The sequence below is a fragment of the Dromaius novaehollandiae genome, unplaced genomic scaffold (genome assembly GCF_036370855.1).
Source record: "Dromaius novaehollandiae isolate bDroNov1 unplaced genomic scaffold, bDroNov1.hap1 HAP1_SCAFFOLD_70, whole genome shotgun sequence".
NCBI classification, from domain to species: Eukaryota; Metazoa; Chordata; class Aves; order Casuariiformes; family Dromaiidae; genus Dromaius; species Dromaius novaehollandiae.
In genome coordinates, this window is record NW_026991372.1 from 48,521 (window position 1) to 65,617 (window position 17,097).

A 17,097-nucleotide genomic window follows, 5' to 3' on the forward strand; every position below is an offset into this window, starting at 1 on the left:
TTCAAAATATATACACACGGGCCGGGCCGTCCGGGCCCTGCCGCCCGCCCCCCCCGCCCCCGCCCCCGGCCCGGCCAGAGCGGGGCGGCCCCGCGGGGGGCCGGGGGCGGCGGCGCCGGCGGACCGACGGGACAGACACGATAGAAAATAAAATTAAAAAAAAAAAAAGAAACAAAGACGAAAAGCGAAAATTGCACCAATTCCCCCGGCGCGGGGGCGGGGGGGGGGGGGGCGGCCCCGTCCGGCTGCGGCGTGCGCGGTGCGCGCGGGCGCCGCCGCCTCAGTCCGCCACGTCGATCTCCTCCTCGGAGAGCTCGGCGGCGGCGGGGGGGGGGCCCGGGGGGGCGGCGGCGGCGGGCGGCCCCGGGGAGCGCGGCGGCTCGGGCAGCGCGGCCAGGCGCTCGAGGGCGGCGGGCGGCAGCGCCCGCAGCGAGGCCACGTCGGCGCGCATCTCCTCCAGGTCGCGCTTGAGCTTGGCGCGGCGGTTCTGGAACCAGGTGATGACCTGCGCCGTGCTCAGCGCCAGCCGCTGCGCCAGCTGGTCGCGGTCCGCCGGCGACAGGTACTTCTGGTAGAGGAAGCGCTTCTCCAGCTCGTAGATCTGCTGGTTGGTGAAGGCCGTCCGCGACTTGCGCCGCTTCTTGCAGGGCTGCCGCGGCCCCAGGGCGCCCAGCGGCTCCCGCCCTGCGGGGACACGGCGGCTCAGCGCGGCGGCCCCTCCGCCCCGGCCCGCCCCGCCGCCCCCCGCCGCCCCCCGCCGCCCCGCCGCCCAGCCACGCGGTGCCGAACCGGGCCGAGCCGAACCGGCTAAGCCGACCGGTGCCGTGCCGACCGGTGTCGTGCCGTGCCGAGCCGCCCCCCGCCCGCCCGGGCAAGGCCGAACCGGGCCGGACAGAGCCAAGCCGAGGCGGCCGGTGCCGACCCGAGCCGATCGGTGCCGAGCAGAGCCGCGCCCGGCCGTGCACCCGGCACCGAGCCCAGCCCAGCCCAGCCGCGCCCGGCCGTGCACCCTGCGCCGAGCCGAGCCGGGCCGTGCAACGCCGACCCGTGCAACGCCGAGCCCCGCCGAGCCGGCGTGCCCGTGCCCCGGCGCTGCCCGCGGCACCGCACGGAGACCCGGCGTCCCAGCGGGCTCCCGGGGCCCGGCCCTCCGCTCCCGCCGCCCCGCGTCCCGCCACGCGCGGGCCCGCCCGGCCGCTCCGAGTCCCCGCGGCAGCTCCGGGCCTCCGTGTCCCGGGGCGCCGCCGCCGGCTCTCCCCGGCCCCGGAGCGGCCGCGCCGGGAGCCGCTGCGCCCTGTGGCCGCTCCCCGCCGCGCTCGCACCGGCGCCGGCCCGGGGCCGCCCGCGCTGCGATCCGCTCGCGCTCCGTCCCTGCCGCCTTCCGCTTGAACGGGGTTTAAGGCCCCGGTCCGCCCGGTGGAGGGTTTCGGTTCCCGGCGGGGCGGCCCGTCCGCCCGCACTCGGTTCCCAGCCCGCGGTGCGGCCGCGGCCCCGCGGCTCGGAGAGGGAGCGCTGTGAAATACACGGCCCGTCCCCGCCCGCCGCCGGTCCGCCCGTGCTCCCGGTAACGGGTTCGCACCGGCGGCGGGGTCCCGGCCCGCCCGCGGGGCCGCCCCGGCGTCCCGCCGTTAACGGGGTCCCGCTGCCCGCGGGACCGATCCGGCCGCGGCCGCTGCCTCCGTGCGCGCTCGGTAACGCTTCACCGCAGCGCCGAGCCCAGAGCTGCCGGCGGCCCGTGCCCGGTTCCACCCGGTACCGGGTCCGCCGTGCCCCGCGGCGCCGCTGCGACCGCCCGCGGTCCCGGTCCGCCCGCGAGGGATTTGCTGCGGGAGCTCGGTCCTCTCCGGCTCCGTCCGCCTCGCCGCGGGATCGTCCCCGCGTGTCCCCGGTGCCGCCGCGCCTCTCCGGTAACGACGGGAGCGGCGATCGGCCCGTCCGTGTCCGTGTGTCCGTCCGGGAAAAGGTTTCTTTTTCGTTAGCTGCGGGAACGGCGATCGGCCCCGGGCCAGGCCGTGTGTCCGTCCGGGAGAAGGGTTTGTTCGTTAGCGACGGGATCGGTGATCAGCCCGGCTCTGTGCGTGTGTCCCTCCGGGAAAAGGGTTTTTTGTTAGCGACGGGAACGGCGATCGGCCCCGGTCCTGCCCGTGCCTCCGTCCGGGGAATCGTTTTTTTTCGTTACCTACGGGAACGGCGATCAGCCCGGTCTGTCCGTGTGTCCATCCGGGAAAAGGGTTTTTTTCGTTAACTACGGGAACGGTGATCATCCCGGTTCTGCCCGTGTGTCCGTCCGGGGAAACGTTTCTTTTGTTGTCTACGGGAACGGCGATCAGCCCGGTCTGTCCGCGGGTCCGTCCCGGCAAAGGGTTTTCTTCGTTAGCTACGGGAACGGTGATCGGTCGGCTCCGTCCGTGTTTCCGTCCGAGAAAAGGGTTTTTTTCGTTGACTACGGGATCGCCGCTCGGCCCGGTCTGTCCGTGTGTCCGTCCGGGGAAGGGTTTTCTTCCGCCAGCCGCGGGAGCGCCGCGGGCCCGGCCGCGCGCGGCCTCCGCCCGGTAAAGGACCGGTTTTGCGCGGGGGCCGCAAGGGCCGGGTTCGCTCTGCCCGGGGCGCGGCGACACCCCGGGTCCTGCCCCGCTCCGCCCGGCCCGGGAAGGGCCCCGGGACCGGCCCCAGGGGCTCCGGCGCCGCTGCCCTCGGCCCGCTGCCGGGATGGCGGCCGGTCCCGCGGGCTCCCGCAGCCCGTTTCCCCGCCGAGCCGTCACGGCGGCCGCGGGAGCCTCTCCGCCGCCGGCGGCAACGGGAGCGCGGGGCCGCCGGGCCCCTGTCCCTGCAAACGGGATTTCGGCACCAGGCCGGCGGATCGCGGCCCGGGCACGGCCGCTCCGTGCGTTCCCGATACGACGAATTCACGGTGACTCCGGGATCCCGAAAAACGGCGGGGCGGCCGCTCCTTTCGTTAAAGCCTCGCTGCTGCCGGCGGGACCGATCCGGCCGCGGCCGCTCCGTTTCGCCGCGCTCGGCAACGGGTTCGCACCGGCGGCGGGATCCCGGCCCGCCCGCGGGGCCGCCCCGGCGTCCCGCCGTTAACGGGGTCCCGTTGCCTGCGGGACCGATCCTCCCGCGGCCGCTGCCTCCGTGCGCGCTCGGTAACGCTTCACCGCAGCGCCGAGCCCGGAGCTGCCGGCGGCCCGTCCTCGGGTCCGCTCGGTGCCGGCTTCGCCCGTGCCCGGGTCCGCCCGGTACCGGGCTCGCCGTGCCCCGAGGCGCCGGTCGTTAAAACGCTCGCACAATCCGCGATGCCGTTGTGCTCCCGGGCCGCCCCGTCGCTCTCCGCCGAGCCGCCGTCGCCGTCGCCGTGTCCGCGCCTCCGTCGCCGGCGTCTCGGCGGTGCCCGTGCCCGTCCCGGGGCGCTGGGAGCTCGCAGGGGCCGCTCCGCCGAGGGCTCCCGCGGTCGGTCCCCGGCACCGGGCCGCGTCCTGCCCGCCGGGCCGCGTCCTCGCCGCGTCCCCGGCCGTGGCCCTTCCCCGCCGGCGGGGCCCGAGCCGCGGCTCCCGCTGCCGCCCCGGCGCTGCACCGGGCCGGCGCGGCGCGGCCACGAACCAGACTTGCCGGGGCCGCCGAGCCGCCGCCGCACCGAGGCGAGCAGAGACCCCGGCCCTGGCGCAGGCCCGGCCCTTCGCCCGCCGCCGGCCGGGACGGGCAGCTCGGCGGCCGGGGCGCCCGCAGGCACCTGCCCCTTCCCCGCCGGGCCCACGGCGGGCACCGGGCACCGCTCCCGGCCGGCGCAGCACGACGCCCCGGCCCCGGCCCGGCCCCCCCGTCGCCCCGGTACCTTCCGCCGCCTGCAGCACGTTCAGCTCCAGCCCCTTGAAAGTTTTGCTGGCGAGCTCCTCCAGGGCGCACAGCGGCGACGACGGCGCAGAGCCGCCGTGGCGGGTGGCGCCGGGCCCCGCCGCCGCCTTGTCGGGCAGCCGCGGCGGGGGCGCTCCGTGCGCGGCGGGGGCCCCGCGCCCCGCGGGCCGCCCGAGGATGTCGGCGATGCTGAAGGGCGTCAGCGGCTTGTTGGAGTTGGCGGGCGGCGGGAGCCGCTCCAGGGCGCCGCGGCGGCGCTCCTCGGCGGCGGCGGGCAGCGGGGGGGACCCGGCCGCCGCCGCCGCCGCCGCCTCCCGCGCCGAGGTCATGGCGCGTCGCCGCGCCGCCTCCGCTCCGCGCCGCTCAGCGCCGCGCCCGCCTCATGCTGCCGGGGCGGCGGCGGCCGATCGCCCCTCGCGGCCGCTGGCCCGGCCGCCCCGCCCGCGCATGCAGCCCCTGCGCGCCCGCCGCCCCCGCCGCGCTGCCCGCCCGCCCGCCCGCCCCCTCGGCAGGGCCCGCCGGCGGCGGAGCGGGGCCGGGGCCGGGACCGGGACCGCGGGCCAGCTCCGCTCCCCGCCGCCCCGCTGCCGCAGCCTTAAAGGCGCGGGGCCGGGGCGGCTAATTGGGCACCGGAGGAGGAGCCTCCGCCGCCGCGCCGCGGGGCGGGGGGGGTCCCCGCTGCTCGGCGGGGGCGGCGGGCGGGCGGGGGGGACGGGGGCCGCCGCGCCGGGCCCGGGGCAGCCGCCGCCGCCGCCGCTCGCTCGGGGCACCGGGCGGCCCTGCCCGCCCCGCCGTAACGCGCTGTTCAGCGCCGCTCGGGGCGGCCATGCGCGGCGCGGCCGCCGGTGCCCGGTGCCTCCCGCCGAGCCCCCCCCGCCCCCCCTCCCGGCGGGGCTTTTGCCGTCCCAGACATTTATTAGTGCCCCATAAAAGCGCGGGGGCCGCCGCGTCTGGCAGTGATTAGGCCGCCGGGGCCGGCGCTTCGGGCGGGTTTTGGGTTTCAGAGCGCGGCCCGGCCGTAAACCCCGGTACAAATAGCTCCGTGATCCCGCCCGCTCGTAAAGGCCCGCGCCGGGGCCGCCCGCACACGCCGAGCCCGCAGGTGAGCCCGGCCGCGCCCGGGGCACCGGGCACCGGGCACCCGCCCGCCGGCGTGGGGGGCGCGGGGGAGCCGCTCGCGGGGCACCGGGCACCCGCACACCGGGATGGGGGGGGGCGCGGGGGAGCCGCTCGCGGGGCACCGGGCACCCGCACACCGGGATGGAGGGGGCGCGGGGGAGCCGCTCGCGGGGCACCGGGCACCCGCACACCGGGATGGGGGGGGGGGGCGAGGGAGCCGGACACCGGGATGGGCGGTCACAGGGGAACTGGACACGGTGCACGGGGCTTGGGGACACCCGCACACCGGGACGGGCAGGACTGGGGACACCAGCATGCGTGTGCATGCACGTGGGGGGCGGGCGGATATGGGGACGTCCGCACACACGTGTGTGCACCCGGGGGACGGGCGGGCATGGGGACACCTGCACACACGTGTGTGCACCCGGGGGCCGGGCGGGCGTGGGGGGTCGCACGCGTGTGCACGCACACACGGGGCAGGTGGGCACTGGGACACTACGTGTGTGCACGCACACGGGGACGGGTGGCACTGGGACACTACGTTTGTGCACGCACACGGGGACAGGCGGCACAGGGACACTGGCACAGGGAGCAGGTGGGGGCAGACAGACAGCGGGACAGCAACACCCATGCAGACACGCACAGGGGTCAGACAGACAGACACAGGGGCACCAACACACGTGTTCACACGCGCGTGTAGGGGTCAGGCACACACGGAGCGCAGGGACCGCCTCAGGGACACGGATACTCATGGCCACACACCTCGTACACAGAGGCAGCAGGAAGGCGGTGGCAGGCCCCAGCGCGGGTGTCACAGGCAGTGGGTGGGTTTGTGTGTGTGTGTGTGTGTGTGTGTGTGTGTGTGTGTGTGTGTTTGCTCGGATCCCTCCGTTTTTGTGTGCTTCTGCACCCCGCCCCCATGATAGACCCCCCCCCCCCAAGCCTTCAGGCTCCTCCTGCCTGGGCTCAGCACAGAGGGGGTTAAACCCGGGCCGTGTCATGGTCCCCCAGACAGGTCTTTTACACCAGCCGGGAGCAGGGAAGTGGGAGGCGACAGGCACCGAGAGGGACACACGGCTGCGCCGAGTGACACGGGCACATGTCGGTGCGGAGACGCTCGCACGCTGCACGCTGGGACACGGCGCAGCGGCACGGCGCACACCGCGGGGCGTAGAGCCTGATGTGCACACACAGACACGGTGACACACGGTGACATGTGCACACCGCGGGGCGTAGAGCCTGATGTGCGCACACAGACACGGTGACACAGGGTGACATGTGCACATCCCCCTGCACACATGCTGCTGCTCACACACACACACACACACACACACACACACACACACAGACACAAGCGCTCGCACGGTGGTGACACGCATGCTCGGGCTCTGTGCTCCGGGAGCGTGGCAGCAGCCGGCACCGTCCCCGCGCCCTGGTGCCCGCCGTGGGGCTGGGGGCAGCAGAGGGGCCGGGCCGGCCCGGAGGTGCCCTGTGGCCGGGAGAGGCGGGCGGGGGGCTGCCGCGGGCAGGAACGCCCAGGCCAGCTGCGGGGTTGGAGGACCCTGCTTGGGACAGGGGACAGGGGACAGGGCACAGGGGACAGGGGACAGGGTCTTGGCGACGTTGCCCCAGGCAGGAGGGGGCTCTGCGCGTGGGGGGCACCAGCAAGGGCTGTGCTTGAGGGCGTGAAGTGAGTGTTGCACCCGGGACAAGCCGAGCGGCCTCGTGCGCGCCCGGCCAGCACCCGCAGCCCCGTCCCGGCACCCGGCACCCCGGGGTGCTGCAGACACCCCTGCACGGAGGCAGCGGGAGGGGAAAGGCAGCCTCCGCCCGGGCCGGAGATTGTCCCCAGGAGCCTGCAGGGACCCGGCTCGGGGGCTCCCCGGGCTGCAGGTCCCTGCGTTGGGCAGGGGGGACGCGGGAGCAGAGAGGGGCAGGCGCTGGTGCAAGGGGGGAGCAGCCCCAGCGGGCAGCACGGCGTCGCGGCGGGGGGCACAGCAGCCCGGGGCAGGGGGCTCAGGCCCTGGGCACGCGGGGACGGGGGACCCACCGCCGGGGCCGGGGCAGGGAGCAGCACCGCGGGGACGGGACCACGCGGCCTCCGCCGAAGCGGCCGGCGGGAGCAGGTGCAGGGGCCGGCAGGCCGCGGCGCGGGGGAGCAGCGCCCACGGGGGGGGGGGGGGGGGGGGCGGGGGGGGCGGCCAGTGTTGCTGACAAAGGCAGAACGCGATCCCCCGGCTGGAAATCGGAGTTAGGCAAATTCAACCTTGAAATTTCCTAGCAGCCGGAGCGATTAAACCCTGGCGCGGGCCACGGGGCGGGGGCAGGGCGGGGGCTCCCGGCGCTCGCCGGCTGCGGCACGAGGTTGACCGTGTTCCTGGGAGGTTTCGGAGCGGCTCCTGGGAGCGGGTCCAGCCGCGGGGACCGGCTGCGGGGACCAGGGCTGTCCTGCCCTGGGAGTCCGCCCGGCTGCGCGGCGCTGCCGGAGGTGCCCTGCATGGGGGCACGCGCGGCCCCTCGCCCACCCACCCGGGCCGGGAGCCGAGGGGACCGCGCGGGGCCACGTCTGCGAGGACAGCCGCCGAGCACGGCCGCGCGTGCCGCAGGGAAAGCAGGGCTCATCCCCGGGGAGGCCGGCGTCGTGCCTCCCGTGAGCTGCCGGAGCTGCACCCACGGCCCAGGCGCCCCAGTGCGCGGCCGCTCTGCCCCAGTGCCTGGCCCCACGGCGACGGCCGAGCCCGGCTCGCGCCTGCGCCCTGCGCTCTGTCGCAGCTAATGCCCTGTGACATGCGCCAGGAAATTGCCGCTTAGGCTAATGCCTTGTTCTTGCACTGAGCGGGGCTTGTGGCGACCCTGCACCGCCGGATAAACTTCCCCCTGCAGCTCCAGCTGCTCTGGGGACCGGGAAGGAAACTTCGCCTGGGAAGAAAGTCCTGGGCCAGAAGAGTCCGGAGCACGTCAGCCTGGCAGGGGGACAGGCTGGGCTGGCAGGAACAGGATGGGACCCGGGCTGGTCAGGGGCCAGCTCTCGGGCTGTGGCACACGCCCTTGGAGGATGCAGCATCGCCCCTGCCGCAGCATCGCCCTCGGAGGATGCAGCATTGCCCCCGCCACAGCATCGCCCCTGCCGCAGCATCGCCCTCGGAGGATGCAGCATTGCCCCCGCCGCAGCATCGCCCCTGCCGCAGCATCGCCCTCGGAGGATGCAGCATTGCCCCCGCCGCAGCATCGCCCCTGCCGCAGCATCGCCCTCGGAGGATGCAGCATTGCCCCCGCCGCAGCATCACCCTTGCCGCAGCCTCGCCCCTGCTGCAGCATCGCCCTGCGCACGCAGCCTGCCAGGGAGGATGCGCCAGGCTGCCCGGCTCGCAGCTCGGCAGGGTTTGGGGTAAATCCTCCACCCGGCTGCCCTCCGCCAGCCCATCCTGCCGGGGACCCCCAGCCCCACGGCTCCGGCCGAGCCGCGGTGCCCAGCTCGCTGCTGGGTGGGGGAAGCATCAGTTCCAGCTGCTGGGAACACAGGATGGGAAACGCTTTTCACCCCGAAGCAGGACACAACGTGGAAAAGGCGCAAATGAAAACGAGAGCGCCGAATTTTCACGGGAAAATTTCAGCTTCCTGCTGAGCGGGGCAGAGTGCCCTGGCCGGCCGCCGGCCCCGCGCTGGCCCCGTGCCCACGGCCCGGGGGGGTTGCCGGCCCGCGGGGTGCTCACACGGCGCCGGGGTCACACAGCCTGTCCTGGCACTGCCCGGCCAGCGCCGGCCCGGCTCCTCCGCAGCTCCTGCGGGGCTGGGGACCCCGTGCAGGGCCTGAGCACCACGTGCAGGGTCTGGGCACCATGTGCAGGGTCTGGGCACCGTGTGCAGGGTCTGGGCACCGTGTGCAGGGTCTGGGCACCACACACAGAGACTGAGCACCATCTGCAGAGTCTGGGCACCACGTGCAGGGCACGGGACAGGATGCGTGCATTGGGGTGTCCATGCCAGCGGCTCGGGGCTGCCCTGACCCCATGGGGTGCCGTGCAGCCGCCTGCCCTGCCAAGGCCCCGGACATCAGCCCAGCACAGACCGTCCAGCTGGGGCAGTGGTGCCCCTGGGGCCCCGGCTCCTTGGAGCTGCCCAGGCAGCGCCCTTGTCCCTAGAGCCCAAATCTGGGGGCAGTGGGGCCGGGTCCCCCGCGGAGCCGGGCAGGGAGCCCCTCTCCTTCCCGCTTCCAGAGGTGCATCCCCGCCCCGGGCCGGCCTGCCGGTCCCCTCCAAGGACCCGTGTGCTCCCGGGGGCTGCGGGCAGGGCAGAGCCAAGGAGCTGCACCCGGAGCCGTGCTGGCCCCGGCACCAGGCCCTCCGCCACCCACGCAGGGACGCCTGCAGCTCAGGGCACCCGTGGCCCGGGGCACCCCCAGGGCTGCCCACCCCGCCGTGCCCACGGCATCCGTGGGTGCTGCTCCAGCCGGGCCCCGGGTGCTGCCCGGCGGGGTGCAGCCCTTAGGGACACCCCGCGCTTGGGGTGTCTCCGTGCCGTGCCGCCAACTCCCGGGACGGGGTAACGCGATTAGGGGCGGGAGGCGGCGGCTCAGCCCTCTAATATGCTTATGCCAAGGCGCTGCGTGCTGCCCCTGATCTATTATTTAGCGAATCCATTTCAATAATGCAGCTCCACGACGAACTGCCTGGCAGTAACGCAATTAGGGGCGCTCCCGGCCCCGCGCCGCAGTCAGAAATGCAGAGCAGTTTGCACATGGAAATTGCTTGCAAATGAATTTTCCTTTAATAAGGGGAATAGCTCAGTGCAAAATTAAGCTGTCTGTGGCGGAGGCAAGCGGGGCGTTAGGGGAGGAGCCGCCGTGCACGGCCCGAGCGCCCGCACCCCTGCGCCGGGGGGGGGGGGGAGGGGGAGGCCAGGCCAATTATTGGCAATAAATCCTCACCCTGTTCTCAGAGAGCGGCGTGGACGTGTGTGAAGTGACGACTAATGCGATTACCCCTCGCCCCGGGGAAACGGCATGTTAATGCTCCCAGGGAGCCCCGGAGGAGGGGGGTGCCGGGCATCCCCAGCCGGCCTTGTTGGCAAATGATCTATTCATTAACACGCGCTGACCCCGTGTGCGCACACGCGCCGGGCTGACCTGCGGCTCAACGCGACGGCGAGCGTGGGGGGCCGAGGGCTGCGGGGCCGGGGGGGCGAGGGGCCGGGGGGGCGAGGGGCTGGCAGGGGCTGCGCGGGGCGGCCCGGGGGACGCGGGTCTCCGGCACCCTCCTCGGCTGCGCCCGCGCTCGGGCGTGCAGGTGCACACGCGTGCGGCACGCCAGCCGGGTCCCGCGGGGCAGCCGGGCGGGACGCTGCCGGCCGCGGGGGATACGGTGCAGCCCGGGGCAGCGGAGCTGGGGGCCAGCTGCCGCCCTCCCCCTGAGACCCCCTCCCTGCCGCCGCGGCCTCCATATGGGCCCGGGCCAAACTCCGGCCAAATGGCCCGGCGGCGTTTGCATTTCAAAGCCTCTGGCCGCGAGCAAACGCTGCTCCCCTCCTCCCGGGGTGTCGCGAGCCCGCTCCCCGCTGGCCTTGGGTCAGAGCGGGGCTGAGCGGGGACATCACTGTTCCCATGGCTGGGATGAGCAGGGACATCCCCCTCCCCACAGCCGGGCTGAGCGCACACATCCCCGTCCCCATGGCTGGGATGAGGGGCGACCTTCCGGCCTCCACAGCTGGGATGAGCAGGAGCATCCCTGTCCCCATGGCCAGGGACGAGCAGGGACGTCCCCATCCTCATGGCCAGGATGAGCAGGGACATCCCCGTCCCCAAGGCTGGGATCATCACGGACATCCCCATCCCCACAGCCAGGCTGAGCCGGGACATCCCCATCCTCATGTCTGGGATGAATGGGGACATCCCCATCTCCATGGTTGGGATCAGCAGGGACATCCCTGTCCCCACGGCCGGGCTGAGCAGGGACATCCCTGTCCCCACAACTGGGATCAGCAGGGACATCCCCATCCCCACAGCCAGGGCTGAGCAGGGACATCCCTGTCCCCATGGCTGGCATGAGCAGGGACATCCCCATCCCCACAGCCAGGGATGAACGGGGACATCCCTGTCCCCACGGCTGGTCCCCACAGCCAGGCTGAATAGGGACATCCCCATCCCCACGGCCGGGCTGAGCAGGGACATCCCCGTCCCCACGGCCGGTCCCCACGGCCAGGGCTGGCCTCGTCTCCCCGCCGCACCTTCCCCGCGCTGCGGACAGGGCGGGCAGCGCCGCATGGGAGCCCGGCAGCGGCGGGGCTCCGCGGGCAGGCGGGTGCCAAGGCCTCTGCGCCGGCACCCCAGGCGCAGCGCCCCGCGAGCGGCTCCCACCCCGCTGCCAGAGCCCCGGCCCGCAGCCGCCGTCTGCCCACATGCGGCTTCAATTAGGGCGGGGAGCGGCCCGGGGACCTGCCGCTCACCCCCTCGCCGGCCGCGGGAGGAGGAAATGGCCCGTCTGAGCCGCTGACAGCTCCGGGCCGCGCGCGCAAGATAAACGAGCGGTGCGATTAAACCCTGCGCGCTGGCGCAGCACACCTGAGCGCCGAGCAGGGCCCGGTGCTGGCCCCCATGGAGGGGACGGGCCCCGGGGGGTGCAGCTCCCGGCGGGTCGGGGCCGCGGCCGGATGCTGCGCAGCAGCGTGGATGGAGCAGCCTGGACCCAAACGGTACCAGCATCACCTAGCATCACCCAGCGTCACCCAGTGTCACTGAGCATCACGCAGCGTTAACCAGTATCACCCAGTGTCATCCAGTGTCACCCAGCATCACCGAGCGTCACTCAGCATCACCCAGCGTCATCCAGCATCACCCAGTGTCACCCAGTGTCGTGCAGCATCAACTAGCATCACCCAGTGTCACCCAGCATCCCCCAGCGTCACCCTCCTCCCACGCTGGTCCAGGCCCTCCCAGGTGCCTGGGGCATCCTGCCCCATTCCTCCCACTGGCTGCTGGGAGCACTGGGGGTGGCGAATCCCCCGGCCCCCCGGGTGCTGCCGCGGGCGCCGCTTTGGCCGGGGTGCATGGGGCTGCCCAGGGACCCACCAGTCCCCCGGGATGCGAGGCCGCGGCGCTGCTGCGGGGGGGTCGGCACTGGGGCACAGCACGGCACAGCACAGCACGGCATGGTGCAGCACGGCATGGCACAGCACGGCGCGGCACAGCACGGCATGGTGCAGCACGGCACGACGCAGCACGGCGCGGCACAGCACGGCATGGTGCAGCACGGCACGACGCAGCACGGCGCGGCACAGCACGGCATGGTGCAGCACGGCGCGGCACAGCACGGCATGGTGCAGCACGACACGACGCAGCACGGCATGGTGCAGCATGGCACGGCACAGCACGGCACGGCACGGCCGGCGCAGCCCGCGTTGGGATTGCAGCGGCTGGCGGCGGCGCGGGGCGGGGGGATCGATCGGGGCCGCCACGCAGCGGGTCAGTGATACCATTAACCCCGACAAGGCTGCCGGGCCGCGCCGCCGAGAGGTTAATTAAAAAGAAAAGTTCAGTGAAACGCGGCGGTGGCGGCGGGGGGGGTGGGCGCCTCGCACGGGCGCGGGCACGGCGCTGCCGGGAGCAGCCATTGATTGCCCCCCCCCCCCGGCACGGCTGTCACTCGGGGGGGTGGAGATGGGAGTGAGGGGGTCCTGCTGGCCCCCAACACCCCTGCCTGGACCCCAGCCCCCCGGCACAGCGCCCGGCAGGTGCCGCGGCCTCGTGGGGGGTGTCACTGCGTGCTGGGGGGCTAGGAGCCCCACGGAGGGGGCAGTGGGGCGTCCTGCTCCAGCTGGCCCTGGGGACGGGTCCTGGCTGCAGCCGCGGCATCGCAGCCTGCGGGCAGCAAGAGGACAGCAACGCAGCCGCCTCCGTCCTGTCCCCCTGCTCGTCCTGCTCCGTCCTGTCCCCCTGCCCGTCCTGCTCCAGTCTGCTCCGTCCTACTCCATCCTGCTCCGTCCTGTCCCCCTGCCCGTCCTGCTCCAGTCTGCTCCGTCCTGCTCCATCCTGCTCCGTCCTGTCCCGCTGCCCGTCCTGCTCCAGTCTGCTCCGTCCTGCTCCATCCTGCTCCGTCCTGTCCCGCTGCCCATCCTGCTCCATCCTGCTCTGTCCTGCTCTGTCCTGCTCCGTCCTGTCCCCCTGCCAGTCCTGCTCCAGTCTGCTCCGTCCTGCTCCGTCCTGCTCCGTCCTATCCCGCTGCCCATCCTGCTCCGTCCTGCTCCATCCTGCTCCGTCCTGCTCTGTCCTGCTCTGTCCTGCTCCGTCCTTTCCCCCTGCCCATCCTGCTCCGTCCTGCTCCATCCTGCTCCGTCCTGCTCCGTCCTGCTCCGTCCTGCTCCGTCCTGTCCCTCTGCCCGAGGGCAGGCAGCGGTTCCTGCAGATGCACGTGGGCACAAAGGCGGGCACACGCGTGTGCGATGCTTGTGGCTGCGGTGAGCCTTCGCGCCCGCGTGTGGGTGCGTGTGTGCACGTGTGTGCACGCACACGCGGGGTGCTCACTGCCGCTGCCCCGCTGCCCGCGGCCGGGCGCCCTCCCTGCCCTCCGCGTGCCCCGGGGAGGCGTGGGGCGACGTGGGGCCGTGCACAGCGCGGCTGGCGGGGCGGGGGCCGGCCGGGGGTCCCCAGGCGGGGGGGTGGGGGGCTCATCTCGCCGTTCCCGACTCCGCGCCGGTCCCGCTCTCCCTAAAGCAATTCTGCGCGTTATTGCAACGCCGCGTCTCCGTCCGGCGGCTAATTGCAGGTGATGCCTCGCTGCCGCACGTGCGACGCGGGCCCCGCTCACGCTCCGCCGCCCTGCAGCACCCGCCGCGGGCTCCCGGGCTCCCGGCTCCCGCGCCCGGCCCCGGCGGCGGACCCCGGCTGGGGGCCTGCCCGGCCGCGGCCCCCCCCGCCCCCCCCGGCCCCGGCCGGCCCTAATCAGTCCCAGCAGGGCCGGGGCCGCAGATGAAAGGGGCGCGCGCCCGGCCCCATCCATCACGCTGTTTTCTTAGCCTGCTCCCGCGGCCCCCGCGCCGGGGCTCTAAGTACCTGCCCGCCGCCACGGGCCCCCCCGCGCCCGCCCGGGGACCGGCCCGCGTTTAATGGGCTCTGTAATGGCAGATTACAAAGTGTTACAAGGGGAAGATTAATCGGCGGGGCCGGGCCGGGCTCATGCCTGCGGGTAACCCGATCGGCCGCGCCGGGCGGCAGGAATGCGGCGCTCCCGGCGCTGACCCCGCCGTGCCGCGGGGATGGCCCGGGGCAGCTCCCGGGAGGCGGCGGGGCGCGCGTGGCCCTCCCCGGGGTGCCCGGTCCCCGGGCCCGCAGGCTGCCCGAGCCGGGGAGATGCGTCCCCAGACGGGGGGACACGGGTCCCCGATCCCTGGCAGACCCTGTCCCCAGGGCCGCGGGACACGGAGAGGTGCTGTCCCCAGCATCCCCGGAGCAGGGGGAGGCACGCTGCCGCCACGATGCCCTTCCTGGTAGGTGCCATACCCACGCCGAGAGGCACCGGCCCCGGGGCTGCAGCATCGTCCCAGGGCCCCGGCCCTGCTCGGTCCCGTCCCCAGCGTCCTCGCTGCAGGAGCAGCACCGTCCCCAGGGGCCCCGTGCCGGGACAGACCCCATCCCCGCGTCCGCAGAGCGAGGGGCCCTGCCGTCCCACCCCAGGGGCTGTGCTGCACCGTGCCATGCAGCACCGTGCTGTGCCACGCCGCACTATGCCATGCTGCACTGTGCCATGCAGCACCGTGCCGTGCCATGCCGTGCCGTGCCACGCCGCACTATGCCATGCTGCACCGTGCCATGCAGCACCGTGCCGTGCCACGTCGCACTATGCCGTGCTGCACTGAGCCATGCAGCACCGTGCTGTGCCATGCCGTGCCGTGCCGTGCCACGCCGCACTATGCCATGCTGCACCAGCCCTGGGTGCTGGCACGGGGCAGGGTCTCCACAGCCGGGTGCCCGGGACGGGGCCCCCGGCTCTTCCATCCCCTCCGGCCCGAGGGGGCTGCTCTCGCCAAGGCTGCCCGCTCCGGGCGTGACCGGGGGGGGGGGGGTGGCCCCCGGCCCGGGCAGGGAGGATGCAGGACAGACCAGGGCTAAGAATAGAGCCGGGCTGGGAGCGGGAGCAGGAGGAAGGATGGGGCTTCCTCTGCGACGGCTCTTCTTCCTCCGGCCCAGCCTCTGCCCCGAGGCACGGCGCGGCACAGCCCTGCCTCTGCCCCTGGCCGCGCCAGGTCCTCGTCCGGACGCCTGGGCCCCCCCAGGCTCCGGGAGGGGCTGAGGGGCAGCATTAACACAGGGCAGGGAAATGGGGCTCACTGGCCCACTGCAGCATCTGCTCATTACGGTGCCTCTCCATCGGCGCCAGGCCGGGCTGGGGGGTCTCCTCCGCAGTGGCACGGGAGCCTGTGGACCCTTCCTGGGGAGATGGGGAGGGTCTTGCAGCCCGAATTGCTGCCTGTGAGCCTCAGATCTTGTCCCAACCCGGGGATCATGAGCAGCCCGGCTCTGCGGCGAGCCGTGTTTGCTCCACGCACAGCAGGGAAGGTCCCGCAGAGGAGGAGGATCGGCGGAGCAGCCAGGGGCTCCCGGGACCCCACCGGGCTGCAGCCCGGGCAGCCGGTGCCCAGCAGAGACGGGGTTTTGCCGGGGTCCTCGGCCAGCACCGGGCCGGCAGGAGGACCACATGGATGGAGCGTTTTGGAGGGTGATGGGGTGATGCTCTCAGCCGGGCCCTCGTAGCGTCCCGGTCTGGAGCCGCAGGAGCCGCGCAGCACCACCAGCACTGTCCTGCCAGCGGCACCGGCCGAGCCGCGGCGTTGCCCCGGGCCCAGAGCCCCCGGGGTGCTGATGCCGGCTGGGCTCCTCACCGCAGCGGTGCGCAGAGGCTGCAGCCCACGCCGGCCTGGGAGCGCGGTCTGGCCGGGCACGGAGCAGCCGCTCCGCCGGGACCCAGGGCTTCCTGCGAGGAAGGTGGGACAAGGAGGGGAAGACAATAAAACCCAGGAAATGCTCGGAATAGCAAAGGTAACTGCTCGGCAGCCCGCGCCGCGGCTGCGCTGAGTCAAGCCGGAAGCCGCGGGGCAGCCATGGGAGTCGTGGGAGCCGCGGCAGCCGTGGGAGCCGGGGCCAGGGCTGCCTGTGCCCGGGGCACCATCCTGTGTCCCATAATCGTCCCGCACCCTGGTACCGTCCTGCCCCCCGGCACTGTCCCTGCACCCCAGCACCGTCCCTGCACCCCAGCCCTGTCCCTGCACGCGATGCACCGTCCTGAGTCCAGGCACCGCCCTGCACCTTGGGCACTATCCTGCACTGTCCTGTGTGCTGGCACCGGGCAGCACCTCAGCGTGCGTCAGGACGGGGCTGAGCCTGCGCTCAGCTGTCTTTGTAACCGGTGTTTCCAATCTCGCAGTGATTAGCCCTAAAAGCCTGACCTCGGGGCCCGCTAGTTAAACCGCTGCCTGTTTTACTGCAGCGGGGAGGCTGGGGGGGGGGGGGGAACCGGCAGGGCCAGGGCTGCGGGACAGTGCCCAGCAGCCACTGCCCCGTGCTCCAGGCGCAGCTCTGCCCAGCACCGCGGTGCCGGCCGTGGGCAGCCCCCGCTGCGCCCCCTCCTCGCTCCCCAGATACCTCCTGCAAGGTGCCGGTGCACCCAGCGACACGGGGGGGCTCGGCACTGGCTCCGGCCCCGGTGGCCCTGCCCGGCCAGGTGGCACCTGGGGTGGCTGCGGGGCCCGGGCCGGTGCCGTGAGCCCGGGGCCGGGGTGCAGGTCGGGCGCACTGCGCTCCCCCGAGCCTCCCGGTGCGGAGTGATTTACGGGCAGGGGGAAGCGCGCGGTGCAGACAGCTCAGGCCATAAAACCTCGGGGCAGGAAGTCGCGCCAACTTCAAAGGCCGCCCAGAGCCGCGGCCGCCACAACAGCGGGGCCCAGCGCTGCTGCAGCGCGCCGGTGGGGACCGGGCACCCGGGCAGCGCCCCGGCCCGCGTGCAGCCCCGCACGCACCTCGTGCCAGCGCCGTGCGCGTGCACCGCGTGCGTGCATCCTGCCAGTGCATGCATCTTGCACGTGCATCCTGCCGGTGCATGCACCCTGCACATGCACCCTGCACGCATGCACCCTGCACAT

At 73.8% G+C, this 17,097-nt stretch overlaps 1 protein-coding gene across 1 annotated transcript; it reads right to left on the reverse strand.

The window, feature by feature from the left end:
• Positions 1-280: 280 nt before the first annotated feature.
• On the reverse strand, positions 281-4,181 carry LBX2 (ladybird homeobox 2). Its single transcript, XM_064503954.1, has 2 exons — positions 3,833-4,181; positions 281-684 (listed from the first exon to the last, which is right to left on the reverse strand). The coding sequence occupies exons 1-2, from the start codon at positions 4,179-4,181 to the stop codon at positions 281-283; spliced, it is 753 nt and encodes a 250-aa protein (XP_064360024.1).
• Positions 4,182-17,097: the final 12,916 nt, after the last annotated feature.

Excerpts from the sequence above, each read along its gene's own strand:
- LBX2 (XM_064503954.1), bottom strand. The coding sequence starts at position 4,181 with ATGACCTCGGCGCGGGAGGCGGCGGCGGCGGCGGCGGCCGGGTCCCCC. Across the intron at positions 685-3,832 it reads CGTGCTGCAGGCGGCGGAAG|GGCGGGAGCCGCTGGGCGCC; the intron begins GTACCGGGGCGA and ends GTGTCCCCGCAG.